This window comes from Coloeus monedula (assembly GCF_965178545.1).
Source record: "Coloeus monedula genome assembly, chromosome: Z".
In the NCBI taxonomy this organism is placed as follows: Eukaryota; Metazoa; Chordata; class Aves; order Passeriformes; family Corvidae; genus Coloeus; species Coloeus monedula.
This window is the reverse complement of record NC_138822.1, coordinates 70,039,717-70,055,765: the sequence shown is the minus strand read 5'-3', so window position 1 is coordinate 70,055,765 and position 16,049 is coordinate 70,039,717. Positions and strand designations below refer to the sequence as shown.

The 16,049-nt window shown below is 37.3% G+C and overlaps 1 protein-coding gene across 1 annotated transcript in view; it reads right to left on the bottom strand.

Moving 5' to 3' along the window:
* Positions 1-16,049, bottom strand: part of HCN1 (hyperpolarization activated cyclic nucleotide gated potassium channel 1) — a gene marked incomplete at both ends in the record, with an annotated part of 201,203 nt that overhangs the window by 52,401 nt on the left and 132,753 nt on the right. The window contains one exon of the mRNA XM_082302246.1: positions 13,895-14,113. Coding sequence (XP_082158372.1) covers positions 13,895-14,113 — 219 coding nt within the window. The remainder of the gene's footprint in view (positions 1-13,894; positions 14,114-16,049) is intronic.

Sequence of the window (16,049 nt, the reverse complement as noted above, 5' to 3'; positions counted from 1 at the left end):
GCTGCTAATATGCATTTCCTATTTGGAGTGCTCATTCTCTTCCACAGTTTTTTCACCTGTACAGGAGTGGACTTGTTCATTGTGTCCTAATATTAAAAATAATCTCTCTAGGCTACTGCTCCATATGCATTAGAGGGCCTCAGCCAGTTTTCAGGCACTTGGCCATAGGGATTCTTGCTCTCCAATGGAAATTCAGCCAGGAATCAGGAAACACTGCTGTGCCCCTTGCAAGAGCAGCTCTAAGTCTGGTGTTTGGGCAGTTCAGTCTTTTATACTCCTTTTCATCCTTTCTTTGACTGGTATTATTAGGAAAAGAGAGGAAGGTTTTGCATGTTGAAATATCTCCATGTTTCAAGTGGGGACAAGACTCCAATTCCTGTCCCTCTCTTGCCACACTGAAAAACAAGTTATTTCCATTTCAGAAACACTTCTCATTTATGCGTGATCCTCTGGCATACAATGGCTGTTTCATGAGCCAGCCGAACTTCTGACCGGACCACCAAGGCACTAAAGGACACTCTCTAACCAAATATTTGGTCAGACCTGAAGATAGCACTAACTTTAACTCACAGGATGATTATCCATGATGATTACTCAAAAATGAGTAAGCAAAGATGGTTCTTAAATGACCAGAGATCTGGCTGTGTTCAGAAAAGACACCAAGCAGTGCACCTGCCAGTCAAAAATTTGGCTGTCTTATTTTGGTAGTGCCAAAGTAATAAGCTCACCTGTCCATCCAACAGTCACTGAATGGCTAAATTTATCAGGGCTCTAGAGATATTTCTACAATCTGCTTTCCTTACTGCTACTTTACTTAACATATAGATATTTGCACATCAAGAAAAAACAGTTTATAATCAAATACAGATCAAAATAAAATGTAAGTATTCCTACTGAATGGTATGTTAATGGTAAGTTAATTTTTATAGTTCTTTATCATGAGATGGAATTGAAGAGATTTGTTTAGCCTGAAAGCTATCATCTGTTTACCATCTATTTCTCACTAATTACCCCCCAAAGAGTACTGTTGCTTACAAGAATGCTTTAAACTGTCATTTTACTTACAAGCAGTAATTAAACATTTCCTTTCAATTGCCACAAAATACACAATCTCTTATTATTGTTCCTTTCAATTAGTGTAATTGAGAAATTAATTAAGTTATAGGGAGATTTCTGAATAGGATTTGTTTTCTTAGTCTGTTCTTTATCTTGCACAAGTTTCCTTTTTACTGCTTTAAAAAGGGGAGTGAAGCAGCATGAAAACCAGGATCAGTTCCTCTCTTCACAGAGGCAATGACACGACTCTGATTTAATGAAACAACAATCAGAGCCCCAAGGCATGAAAAGAAAAACATCTCTCCTCAAGCTACTACTGGTGAAACTGTATCAAGTTTAAGGCAAGATGGTTTTCTTTCTTAACGAGAAAGAGACTATAAAGATGACAACTTATTTAAAAATATCAGAGATGCTGTAATGGCCTCCTTAGAATCACCAGTTTTGAAGCGAAATTTAATACCTATCCTGTCGTCTTGTACAATCTTCCTTATCTTTTAAACAATTTGAATTCATTTCTTTTTTTTCCCCCCTTTTTTTCAATTTACTGTGCCAGTGAAAAAGAATATACATTAAAAGAAGTGCCTAAAGGGAAGGAGTAGGAGACAAAAGGAGCTATTCCCCACAAGCACTCTGGGGAAGCAAAAGGGATCAGTTCATCTCTGCTGGGTCCCTTTGGGTTAGTTCTGGGCACAAGCAGCAGTTTGTGCAGCTCCAGCACCCACAACGGGGACATCTGCACCTGGGCACTGAATGGATGCTGCAGATACCTTTGATGCTGACTCTGAACAGAGGGTGACAAGTGTCAATCGGCTACTTCCATTTCAGTGAAAGTTTTTTGGACATGTATGTTAAGCCTGCTTATCAGAAGCAGTGGTTTCCTGCATGGGCTTCACCTCAACCCATTGACCCTGCCATATAGAAACATTGCATAATGCTGAATTCTGTGTACCCCACAATGCCTTTAGCTAAACTGGCATGCTTAGCTGTGAACATCTCACCCACAGGAAATCCTGTTATTTCAAGAAGCAAACTGAAGTAGCAATTTAGGAAAGTAATATAGAAAAATGTATAATTAGGTCAAAAATTATGTAACTTTGTATCTATTGTTTAATAGTTGCAATGAAAAGAAGAAGAAAAAAAGTTTTATTAGCACTATAATTGTTACATCTGCTTGGTGTTGTGCCAACAGCTATGCTACTAGCAGCACCAGCATACACAAGACAGAAACACTGGCACAATACAGCTGCTGATCCTGGTAATTTTATCTCTGATAAAACCTAATTATGGCTTCCCAGTTCCTTTTGTATTAATTAGTGAAAAAATGCCAATTCATCAAAAAGAACTTGCTTTTTTAATGCATCCATTTTCACATTTTTGACCTCTCCTCTCCTCTCCTCTCCTCTCCTCTCCTCTCCTCTCCTCTCCTCTCCTCTCCTCTCCTCTCCTCTCCTCTCCTCTCCTCTCCTCTCCTCTCCTCTCCTCTCCTCTCCTCTCCTCTCCTCTCCTCTCCTCTCCTCTCCTCTCCTCTCCTCTCCTCTCCTCTCCTCTCCTCTCCTCTCCTCTCCTCTCCTCTCCTCTCCTCTCCTCTCCTTTCTTTTTTCTTTTCTTTTCTTTTTAAAAGCATGTAAGAGATAAATAAAAGATCACCAGGCCCATTTTCAGTCTTCCAGAGATATTTGGTCTACACCACAAGGTATTGTGCAATGGCCATGAAGTTGTAGGGAAACCTTGCAAAGAGAACAGCAGTGCACCCCCTATAGAGAAAGCCACACCGGGGCTATGTGAAAAACAGGCAACAAGGTGCTGAGGCAAGAACAGCCTTTTCGTTTGTATTTTGTTTTTAAACTGAATCTGAAAAAGAGCTGGAAGAATTCAGAATGTCTTCCCAATAATCAATATATTTTGAAGCTGTACAGACAGTAAAATTTTGTGTAGTCATAGTCAACTACAGCACAAGGGCTCTACGATGCTAATTCCTGAGAACTACAGAAACAGAATATTGCTTCCACTAAAACTTCAGTGTTATGTAAGAACCCCACTACAAATAATAACTACCTAATGATTAGGTGGTAACCTAACAGTTTTAAGGGCTAAAGCAGCAACCACTTCCAAGTATAACCTGGCACTTCCTTCTGTTTTTCACACAACAAATTGATGGCTAAAACAGAAACGCTCTCTGCCACCCAGGAATTGTATGTTAGAAATAGCATATAATGTAAGTTAGAATGTTAAACTTTGTTCGGAGGAATTTTCTGCCTTTAGCCCTGGTGTGTTACAGGAATCCAAGCCAACAACACTGAGGAATCGTCTTCAGCTGCTGAAGACAGAGACAGCTCATTTTCTCAGCCTGCCTGATTGATCCCTTCTCTGCTCAGAACTGTACTGCAGATTTAAAAGCCACATTCAGTGGGGCTTATACCTAATATTAATGGATAAGCCACAGTACAGTGCTTTCATTATTCACTTCTTTTTCCCCCTTTTTTCTGCTTTTTCACATTATTCTATGTAATTACATCACTGCACCCTCCCCAGGAAGCTCTAACTTTCTTGACGTTAAGTGACACTGAATTGTTTGGAAAATGAAAGCTTTCTTTTCCTGCCATAGGAAGCCTGGTGCAAGGTTTAGATGAGTGTCCTGCCTTCTCTAAACCCCACAAAACCAACTGTTTTTGTGGAGGGTTTTGAGGAAAAAGAGGACAAATGGTCTCTGCCAGATGCAGAGACTGCCTTAGAAAGAGACAAGGGGTTTGGGGGCAGTTTTGGTAGACTGAGAAACTATGAAAGAAAATTAAGCTGAGGTAAAAACAAGGGAGAGTTAAGGTTTATGTCTTCCCCAAATACTTTCTGGATTTGGCACTATTTTACAAGGTTATACTTTTCTCTACTACCTTACATAAATCGTGAACTTTAGCAGAGCAAGAGCCTGTTTCTTAAATATTTTTCAAACAAATCTAAATCACAATCTTTCAGCAATAAAAAAGTATCTTTTCATTTACTGAGTTATATATACTGTTGGTTTTATTGTGCTGTTACTTTCCATTCAGAGTTACTCTCTGACTGTTACAGCTTTGTTTTAAAATCAGTCGACCAATACAGTTCATTAGAGTTTTAAATTTCTTTTTCCTTTTTATACTAGTCCATTTACTTCCTTTCAGATTTTTTTTCTGAAACACTGCTTGAAGAGTAAATACTGTTGCCTGCCTTACAGGTGCACCCGATGGAGCACAGATTATCAGATGCTGTCTTGTCTCTGCCCATGCAACCCAAAACCTTGCACCTGGCTAAACTGGGTAATGTGATATAGTAATCCAGGTAATCATTCCATTGATCATCCTCACTTCAGTTCTCTCCTATTATTTTATTTGCACTGTCCACCAGAGATGCTGCTGTTCCAAGTGAGGGGATATGCAGCTGGAAATAGAAGGCTCATCTCTACCTCTTTGCCAAAAAATCAGAGTGCATATCAAACGATTTTCTAATTTCTTTCACATAACGTCATGTACTGCAAGGTTCTTGCTTAGCCATCAACACATTTCTCATTACGAGTGCCTCTGTCGATCACAGTTCTTCCCTAAAGCAAGTCAGTATCTTCTACCCCCTGGTGCAGGCCCTGTTTCCCTGTTTCCTTCTTCACTTCCCCACATATTCTTTGGCTCCTGCCATTTCAAACTGGTTTCTTCCTTGCAGGCATACCATAGGACAAAGCCAAAGATGCCTTTCCACTACCTCTGTAACACTGCCCAGTCATCTTTTGGGGCTCTCTTCCTCAATTTTCCCGAGTTAGCCTTTTGGGTTGCCTCTGGTGTCAGTGGTACTCCTGGCTAAGGTGAGGCCATGTCCATCTTCTGATGCTGCCTGATGATGCCCAAACACGGGCTGAACATCTAATGCTGTGCAGGAGTAAAGCAGCAACAAAGAGAGATGGACTCTTCAGCCAGGTGATCACCCAGTCCTCTCTCTTACCTACACTTCCTACAAAATCAGGGGAAACAAAGACCAATGCCTAAAACAATGTGGAAAATTTAAAAAGGATAGGGAGGTATCCTATATAGGGGAATTAACTCCATAAATTCTAGCTACCAGCTCCTTCCTTTGTCTAATAAGAAACACCCAAAGACTTCACTTCTCATTTAAAAAAATGCTCAGTGTTTTCCTCAAAACTTTATAAAATTACTTTAACATATACATCAAATTCTGAAGTGAAGCTCTGCCTGAATATATGCAGGAATCCAGTGCTGCCCATAATAAAAGGCATCTGACAAAAAAATATTCTGTCTAGAAGGAGTATAGATACTTAACTGAAAATTACATTTTCCTAACACCAAACTGTGCGTTAGGAGTGTGAATTTTTATTTAAAAAGTCCTTTTATCATGCTTTAGTAACTAGCATTTAGAAAAGTGTTTCCTGAAGGTTTTGTTCTTTTTCTTTTCCTTTGGTAGCAGAAGATGTAAAAGGTACGTCTAGTGTATTTTATGAAAACAAATGGAGACAAAAGCATTCTACTTCTATATTTATTACTGCTTCTCTTTTCTAATAAAGGTTTATTGAATCAGTGTTACAATATTTTTTCAAGGTAAGTAAACACTTGGACTAAACTTAATTAAAACAATACAAAGGGGTTTTTAAAACATTAATTTGCACAGAAAATATTTTGGTCATTCTGCTGTCCTCTGCACTCCAAAGCATTTATAAATATTGCATGTCTTAGTTATACAAATTGTTATGTTCTCAAAGTAGACATGCTTTAATTACTTGAATATTGAGAAAAAGGATGAGGTTGGGAAATAATTATGATTTAAAAGTCAATATAAAAATAGTCAGTGCTTCCTTATTCCCTTCCTCTCTTAGCAAGGTAAAGGGAAAAAAAACCCCTAATCTTTCACAGCAAGGATTATTTTCTCACTCCTATTATTATATTAGATAATATTGACTGCTATTTCCTTCTACCCATCTACAGGACATAAGCACAGTAATTCTACTGCAACTCGGATAATTGCTACCTGCTATACCTATCTGGTGTGAATTAGAAAGTTTTCTCTTGCTAAATTTTTAACTTGTGCTGTATTTGAACAAAAAGTTTGAAACCAAAAACTTAGCTCCTTGTTTTTTGTTTCTCTCTCTTCTTTTCTTTTAATCTATTTAATGTGGGAACCTATGGTAATTACTGTGGAAAGAAAGCAGATTGTGTGTAAAATCTGACTCTGGAATAACTTCATGCCTTCATCGCTAATTTTATATAGTCATCATGAACATGGTTGAAATTGTAATGAGCTTGCTCTGCAGTTTCATACAGAAAACTGCTAGAAACCTAATCCATAATGCAAGACAGCAGAACACTTTATAAGTAAATTACCCACAACACAGCAATAAATCAAAGACAGGCCCATCTGTCATTTTAGAAGCAGTGGGAGTCTATTACAGTTTGGCACAGGTATGATGCAGCCGGGAGGAGAGCACTTGGCTGGCACAGTACCTGCTACCAGGAGGAACCAATCACCTTTTGAGACATGAAAGGCAAAAAAAAAAACCAACCCGATCACCCCAGCAAGACTGCCCATAATGAGAAGCTGAAACACAGTAACGAAGTATCAGGACAAAAGAGGAGAGCAGCCTAGTAAGAATGTTCTGATTGATTTACATTTCTCTCCAAAGCCTTACTGTCAAACTAAACGTAATATTCAGTTCAACTTGTAAAGAAAAAGACATGTTTATTTTTTTACTGTTGCATTATTTAAAGGTAACTTCTTTAACATTTTGATTGGGAGAGGGAAAATAAATTTTGTCCTTACTTTTTGCAATACTATCTATCATTCTTTCCCATTTCAAAAATTGTGAAGATTGTCAACATCACATGTGCAGCAAAAATCCAGGTAATCATTATAAACAAAAACTGATAAAGATGAGAAAGAGAAAGCAAGTGATGGCAGTGAAGGCCCTATCATGACACAATGAATATTTTCATGTTCAATGAATAAGCTTCTGTCTGCACAGCCCACACTGGTATTCATGGCAGAGAATTTACATATTCACTTATATGTCAGTGGGTTGATTTCATGATGGCCTTAATTATGCATCAAGTTAAAAGATGCATATAAATAAAAGAACTAATGTACCTACAAGTTCAATTATGTGCATGTTCTACCAAATAACAGGATGCATCCTCTGAAAGGAAGTATCTGAGAAGTTTTTTCTGAGCTGCAGCTGTTTTTCGCTTTCAGAATGTTTTGCTGTTCAGCGATACCAAGTATCTTTTAATAGCTTGCTTTATTCTAATAAATCTCAGTGCTTTCTGCAAGGACTAATAAGACTCACAGAAGCCAGAAATACTACATCTATCCATTTAGGAGGCTGTAACCTGATGTATGCCAAAACAGCATAAGATGATTCAGAAATAATCCAAAAGGCAAGACTAACACACCCTTTTCTAACTATAAGGCACTCTGGACTTCCAAATAAAATCACAAACTCAGGAATTGTAACTACCAGAAACCATCCACAAATACTGTGGCATGCAGTGACTCTCAGTCATGCCTAAATATTTAGGGAATAATGAATTTTCTCATTCACAATACTGTGATGACTATATATATGGCTTTTGATAAAATCAATACTTAGTCCTGAGGTTCTCACATTGTTCAAAACTGTTAGCAAGTCTTGTACTTGATAAATCATAAAACCCTTCAAAAATTGCTAACTATTTAAAATACTGCACTATGGCAAAGCTAAATAGGACATACATCTGTGGAAGCTGATGAGAAATTTCTAAAAACCTGAAAAACTAAAGGCTGATAGTCAGTGAAAAGGTTTTGCTGTATTTTCCTGTTTTGTTTTTTTTTTTTTTTTTCCCAAGTAGATAAAACTCCAGGATAAAGTAAACCACCCCTCATTTTCCAAAATAAATAATTCCTTTGGGGTGACAAGTATACTGTAGCACTGCTGCATAGAAAAAGCAAGATTTATCTTCCAAGTGGCTCACCTTCTCCAGCAGTCTCAACATGACATGGCCTACTGCTAAAATTAGGCTTTATAAATGAAAATAGACTATTTTTAAGTTAAGAGTCACACAAAATTTTTGTGTAAGAGTATTGTCAGACTTTCTAAAAACTACTATCAGCACCAGAAAAGCATGACTTCTGTTTTTAAAAACAGAAAACCATAAAAAACTACTGAACTTAGAAATCAGTACTTAATGAATACTTGCTGCTCAGATCAGACCAGATCCAGGAATAACATTCTAAAACTCCACTATGGCAAGTTCAGCTGTATGTCTGAAATTTCTATTTTGAACATCTGTTCAATTTAAGAAAAAAAAAAAAAAAGCCATACAACAACATTTTCAAAGATTTTTATGAATGGCATGTAGTATGTAGGCAATGGAAACTTCCTTACCTGTTTCACTCTATTTCATCTGATTTGAGTCCAGCAAGGGCAAGCTGACAAATGAATATTTACATGTATATGGATACTTGTGTTTAGTTTAATAATGTATGTATACCAAAAGCTGCTGTAAGCCTAGTTAAATAATGATGTGGTCTTGAGTTTGCCATAGCTCTTCCTTTCCTATGAATGTTCATCATAAACAGAACTGCCATTTCCTAGACTCCTGAGGAAATACAAAAATCCCGGATACTTACAGATGACATAGTTACAAATATCTAAAATTTTTCAGAAACATTTCCTAAGAACTGAAGTAGCATTAATGAACACACCAAGAATTTGGTATCTGCCTTTTTTCACTTTCAGTTTAACCACCAAAGGTTTGAAACTTAAGAAAACATGGAAGTGCTGTCTCCCATTCCTCTTTAAGAAAATGCAGAGGCACCTCTGGCTGAGTGAGTGGCTACCAAGTCTTGATCTACTCCATGGCAGAGCCCTCCACTGCACCCTAAAACAACTGCTCAGAGAAAGAAGCTCAAAGAGGCAGCACCCAGTTTCAGAAGGGAGGACCTCAGGTATGTCACTGCCCAGGGTGGTCGAGTACACACCACAGCCTCCTGGAGGGGAAGGGAAGTGGGAACACGCTCCATCCACGGCTCCCCCAAAGCACTTCATGGCATTGCTGCCTCTTGCAATGCATATCGAGCATCTGCCCACAAACTACATGGACAACCAAGATAACCAAACTGGAGCTGTGAAGGACAGACTTGAAAAGCTGGGGCAAGGCCTCATGCTGCAAAAACAAAAGCTGCCTGGCTGCCCTCATTCTGTTACTCTTTTTAAAATGTTTCTTCTGATGCTTAAGAAATGAAAAATGGGCAATCTGAGCTTCAAATCCCAATGCTGCCTATATAAAAATGTACAATATCACATAATTGTGAAGTAGTTGCTTACTACTTAAAATTTATTGATTGCTTTTAAATTAACTTTATATACAATTACTGCTTTTTCTCTGTAAAAAAGTACATTTAGGTCCATTTCTTCTTTTAAACTAGACTGATTTAACTGAAGAGGTGCTAAAAGACCATAAATTAAGAGATAAAATAAAAGCAAAATATGGGGCTAGAAGGAGATGTCCTTTGGGATATTTGAGACAGTTGTAATTTTTTTCCATTTCCTCTATGTATAAAGTTGAATTAAATATTTTTTAATGTCTCTTATACTACTTGCAACTGGCAAAACTGGTCTGATTCTTTTTCTGTTTTCGAGACCTTGTGTAGTTTGAGTTCTATTAGAGAAAAAGCAAAATATACAAAAGGATAGCTTAAGGAAAATGGATCACTAAAATAAAATTAAATAATAACCCTCCCCAGATAATACCTGGTATTTTATCAAACCAATTTAACAATTTTATGCTATAAGACAATCTGTATGCTACTACAAATCTTGCCTCTATTACCTTGTTGTTCCTGGATATTTTATGCCCATGACAGGATGCAACTGAAAAAATATTAACTCTTGTAAAAATGTAATCTCTTCAATCATGACAATTCAGTGACATTCACAGCATTAGGCAAACATCTCCCTATTAGGAACTGCCAACATCTGAAGGAAGAAATATTTAACTAACGATCTTCACCTCCTTGTCAGTGACTGTTCATTTTGCCTTCACACTAGACTATTAACAAGTTCAGCACATGTATTTCTGGTTCTTTCAAATAAATGTTGTCTTTGTAAAGGCAAAAATATTTGAGATGTGCTGACTTCCTAGACATTAAAAACATCAAAGGTGTTGTCACTTAGAATATTGCTTTTAGTTACTGCTGCATTCCTCTTTTACTTACACCAAATTCAGGAAGGAGAGTGCTAAGATGACATTGATTTGTTGATTTATTCAGTCCTTTTGTAAGGTAGAATCGTCGGTCAAACTTTATTACTGAAAAGAGAACATGGATCGAGTATACCTGGCTTGGACATCTCTCTCCTTTGTCAGGTACTAGCCCTTCACTAATTGATACTAGGATCTGATGCATGTACTATATCTGAGAGGTATGTTTTTCTGTGAGAACAGTTCCACTACTTCAGCAGAAAAAAGTCTGAACTTTGTCAGAGTGACCAGAATGTATCAATGCGTTCTTTTTTGTACCGCTTCTCGGTGTGCAACTTTACTGTCCAACATTTGATGGCTTATAATCACTCATAATTTTCTCTGATACATTTTGTTTCTGGCCCATAAGAGTAAACATTTGGAGCAATATTTGCTCCCTTACCATATTTTGATTTCTCTCAGCATGCAATGCTTGGCACAGGTCAAATTCTTAGATAATTTTTAACATATTGAAAATCTCTTTCATAATGATTTCATAATGAAGTCTCTTTCTTGTATTCCTGAGTTCTTCCATTTTGAATTATGTTTGTTCTGGTTTTGCATACCTTGAGCTTTAGAAGGATCTGAAGGAGGGAGATTTCAGCAAGCATTTAATTTCTGGCTGCTTTCAGTGGGAGAAAGACCCGAACTTTCCTTTCATTAGTTGCGTTCCACAGATACGTTTATGATGTTATTCAGAGAAGAATCAAATAACAAGCTCTTTCTTAACTTCCACTATGTTGCCTAGCAGTTCATGTTAATTTCATTATTTTACATAATTCTTACAAGGAAAACAACGGAGCCAATAAATACACAACATTAGAAATATATGTCTAAACAAAAGAAATTGATCCTAGCCCTTAAGCCCAAAAAAATTTCAGAAGTCTCACTCTCCTGATTTTTTAATTTCAGAAGAAAAAGAAAGCAATGAACTATGCGAAAAGGCATAATGGAGTAAATTAAAACTCTGAAGTCCGTAGCTGGAATTAATATACTTTTTCTCAAGTCTCAGATACGTGAAATATAAACGATTTTTATCTGCCAATATTTTAGAAAATATGATGACAAAATAGGTACCACAAACAGGTTTTTGAAATACCCATTTATCTAGTTTGCAGAGTAAAGAAAAATAAAGAATACTCATTAGGAATTTATAGTAATGGCTTATAATTCTCATGCTATAATCAAAGATTTATTTCAAAATATGATTAAACTATGAAAAAGCAATGGTCAAAAGTATACAAACAAGTCCATAGCGTTGTTATAGCTGATAATATTTATCAGGGTCCAGGGTCTCAGAAACCAGTAGAAAAAAATTCTTTATTCAAGACATCCTTTATCTCTAGCACTTAATAACCAGCATACAAATAGATTCCAGAAAATAAGAAACATTTTTTCAGAAGTGTAGAAATATGCTATTTCTGGCTCATTTGTTAAATTTCTGATTGTCAATGTCATGCTATTTTTTTACCTCAGAAGTCAGGAAACTAGTAAGAAGTAAAAAAAAAAGGAAAAATGAATGTGTTGAGAGTTGCAGGAACTGAAAAATGGCAGGTATTTCTATGCTAATGTTTAATGAAGTGTGTGCATAAAATCAGAGAACAAACAAACTAATAAACAAAAAGTTTTGTTTGCCGTTATGTGAAAAGATGAGAAATACAATACTGCTTGACTGCTGCTGGGTTTTAATTTGCAAAGAAAGTGCAAATGAGAACTGGCTTTACTGAGCACAGTTTAAAATACACAGATATCTTTACCCATGTACTGTATCTCTGATGCTCAAAACATTGTGATACAGTGCTGCAGCCAGCAAGGTCTGAGGATAATGATTAAGATGAGATTTCAAGTGAATAGTAACATTTCTTGTGATTTCTTAAATCTGTGTATATGTGTGTATATATGTTGACCCTAACCTCTAATGGAACTGCAGTAATACTTCATTGTTATGATGGTTCTGTCCCACAGCTTCCTAGAAAGGTCCCATTTGGATAAAATCACTTTCCTTTCTGTTCACAGAACAGAATAATAAGCCAGTTGGGTTATGTAACCTACCAGAATTAGCCCTTTGACATTATACTGAGATGAATACGGGGTTTCACACGGTCACTGACAAAACTCAGATTTTGGTTTTAATGATCATCTCTACTCTCTTTCTAAACCTCTCATTCTCACTTATATTTTATACAGCATGTGAAATTTCTTGCTTGCAAACTTGTTTTGAACAGCTGTTTTGTCAGCCAAAGGCTAATTTTTCTGTCACTGAACTTACAGCTCATCCCTTACCTCTTCCTCTGCCGCATGTACTGAACCCATGATCTTGTTGCAATTTGAGCTCTACAAAACTGAATATAAAGCCTTCTTCACCCACACATTCTCATTTCATCCCTCTTTGCTTCCTTGTAAAGAAAATCCCCCAATCCACCCTACTTTTTTCCCCCTCTTTCTTGCCCCACAAATTCAGGTGTTTCCTCTTCATCCTCAGCAGATGCCAGAGTCACCCTCTCTGCTATTTAGTCTCTGCCAGGTTTCTCCCTCAGGTTTGTGTTACATCATACTGTGATTTCTGCCCAGTTTGCCTTTCTGGACCTTGTTATGGACATATGCCAAATACTATTGCTCAGGCTGTGTATCTTATTTGCTGGTGTGAACTCTGATTTCATTACTTTGCTCAGCTGACCTCTACCCTGGCAAGGCTTCTCCAGTTCCCCATTTACTACAACAACAAATTTTGTCATCTTTTAAGCACCTCAGTAATTCTGCATATTCTTTTCATCCCTTGCTGTGGCTCGTTCTGATTCTTTCTTCCTTATGCCATCATTGCTAGCTGTGTCTTCCAGTTTCATACCATCATCCACACTTGTCTCTGATTTTTATTACACCTCTGACAGTTTTAATTAGTACTTACTCCAGAGAGCTCCCACTCTTTATCCGTTCATGTCTTTTTAATTCCAATCTCACACAGAATAAAACAACCTTTTGCTTCCTGCTTCATAAAGAACTCTCTTCCACTAACCTTTCTCTACTTTTCTACCTTTGACCACAATTCTTTTTGACCTTGGCAAGGACCCTACAGGCCATGGATTCACATGTACACAATACTGTTACTAAGCAAATGAAGACCTCTTCTGGGCACTCCTCTGGGGAAGTTATAAACTAATTGATATGGTCCTGTCCTCATTTAAAGGCCATTCTTTTGACATGTTCAAGGGTGCTCCCTGAACAGCACTCCAAAGTAAATTGTACAGACATGCCCCAGCTACCAAGATCAAGGCCCTTGTTCAAGCTACCTAGGCCAAGTACCTACACAATGTAGTAAAGGGATACAAAGCGAGTCTGAAGCAAGGGATAGAGTTTTCACAGATGAGTTTAAAGGAAGTCGAACATCAAGAACCGGTGGCTCTCTAAGCAAAGTAGGTTCCTGCAGAAATATACTGAACTCATGGAGTGTTCTGAACACCTTTGTGTTCAAGGACATTGGCCACAGGATTCACACTGTACTAGATTATTTCATGTAAAGTCATACCACCTTTTCACAGTTAAAACATGCCATTAATCCATTTCAGAACTTATGAAGTTATGAGACAACGAGTTACCTTTTCTTGATATTGTCGTCGCGAGGAATCCAGAGACTGAATGAGGGCAGTGGCATGACCAACAAACATGGCATAACAAGTAGCCCCCACAATCATACTCAGCATCGTTATCCAGAGGTCGGACATGCTGACGGGGGCGCGGGCTCCGTAACCAATGCAGAGCATATGGCTCATGGCTTTGAAGAGTGCATAGGAGTACTGCTTTCCCCAGGAATCGTTCTGCAAGAAAAGAGACAAGTGACTGAGCCTGCGAGCAGCTGGAGAGAAAATTACATTTGTACCTGTTTAGTGGGATCATAGATTGCTGACTCTGAAAGTGTAGGCTGGTAATCTATCCTCTATGCTTGAGAACAGATATTCCTTCTAAATTAACTGTTAGATAAAGTATCAGAGATTTTGTCGCACTGAGATGAAATAAGATTGACTATTTTTAATACATTATTGTATTCTTAAATGTGGGTGCTAGCCTAATTGCAAGGAGACTAAAGGTCAGCTTTATTTTACAGCCCATCAGATGGATTATAAAAAGCTGAGTACTCAGACTTATCAAGCACAATAAGGTGGTATTTTGTTTTAATGTGCGTGAACATACTCCCATGGCCCTATTTCCTTCCTTTTGGAATTGTCAATTTTAACACACGACCATATTTACCTTACTAGCTTCCTTTCACTTTTCAAGGACAGAAAAAGAAGTTATTATTTGTTGTCATGTCTGCTTATCCTGATTTGTCTTTTTGTAATATTGTGTTCATACTGGGATAATCTCAATTGAAAAGAAGTGTGTTTATTTTCCATCATAGCAAACCTATGTTCACAGTCATAATCTGTAAAAGTCAGCTCAAAAAAAAAGGCAGTGCCTAGGTCCTGCACTTCTGATGTGCAGCTACCTCTTCCCAGTCTCTCTGATAGATCAGAAGGGCATGACTTCTTGCTCACAAGCTTTTAAAATTGCAAAGATTTTGGCAGCATCCTCCCTTTAGCTTTACATAAAGACGTCAAAGGGGCTGTTCCCAGCAAAAAGCAGGCACCTCAACACATTCCAAAAAGCCCTGGTAATCCCTGTCCGATTTTTCTATTTTCCAAGCCAAAAAGAATGAAACAAGAACAGGGAGACAAACAGTCCTTACAGGCATGCAGCGCACGTAAGAAAACACAGTATTTACCACAAAAAGAACGGAGAACAAATAAAATAAAGAAGAAGGAAGAACTGGGATGACAGGAGAAAGATTAGTCTGTTATACAGTATAGTGTCTACTACACAGGACCAAAAATAATAAACTTGTTAACATAAATCTCCAAACCAGCAGTAGCACTTACATATAGAATTTACGTGTGACATACCAATATTTGTGTCTCTGTTTTACCAATACAAGCTTTGCTCAAATGCCCTAATTTCTCAAAGAGCTGCAAGCTTGCTCTCTTGCCATCTAAATGCCAACATTACTAACTATCCTTATGTTTTACACCTATTAAAATGCTTTTTCTATACCCCCTATTAGCCTAAATAACTGGCAACAGAAAATAAGCTGCCAACTGTTGTATTGCAGATGACATAGTTACTACTTTTTCACTAACATAATAATTTACAAATTAATGGTTTCTCTGTATTTAACACTTGTTTCATGTTGTAAGTCACATCTTTTCAGATTTGTGAGCTGTTTGTTGATTTTTCACAAGTTAGAATTTTGCATCATAAAAATAGCTAAGGAATAGGTTTTGAGTGTCTACACTTAAAAAAGAACAAAAAGAAAAAAGGAAAAATATCTTAGATAGCTGGAAGGCAGGGAGGTTTCAGTAACTAATAAGGAAGTAAGTTTCCTATTGTTTTGGTCCTTTAAAAAATACTCAAAAAATGAAAGAAGTGAAGAAGCTTCCCTGAAAAACCTCAGTTTCAGGATTCAACTACCCAGTCTGAGCACAGAAGCTCCTTGCTGTTGGGGTCACTGCAGATATTCTAATGAAAATTCCCTATTTCTCAGGAAAGCAACTTTAAAAAGTTAAGGCACCAGTTATTTTGAAGATCTTTCCTTCCAGTTAGACTCAAACTCCTTCTGTAGAAATAATTAATGAGGAAATTCTTAGAGACCCATATCAAATTATTTAGCAGTTGTGCTTCATGTAGATTATATTGGAAAAAGCAATAAACTGCATGCTA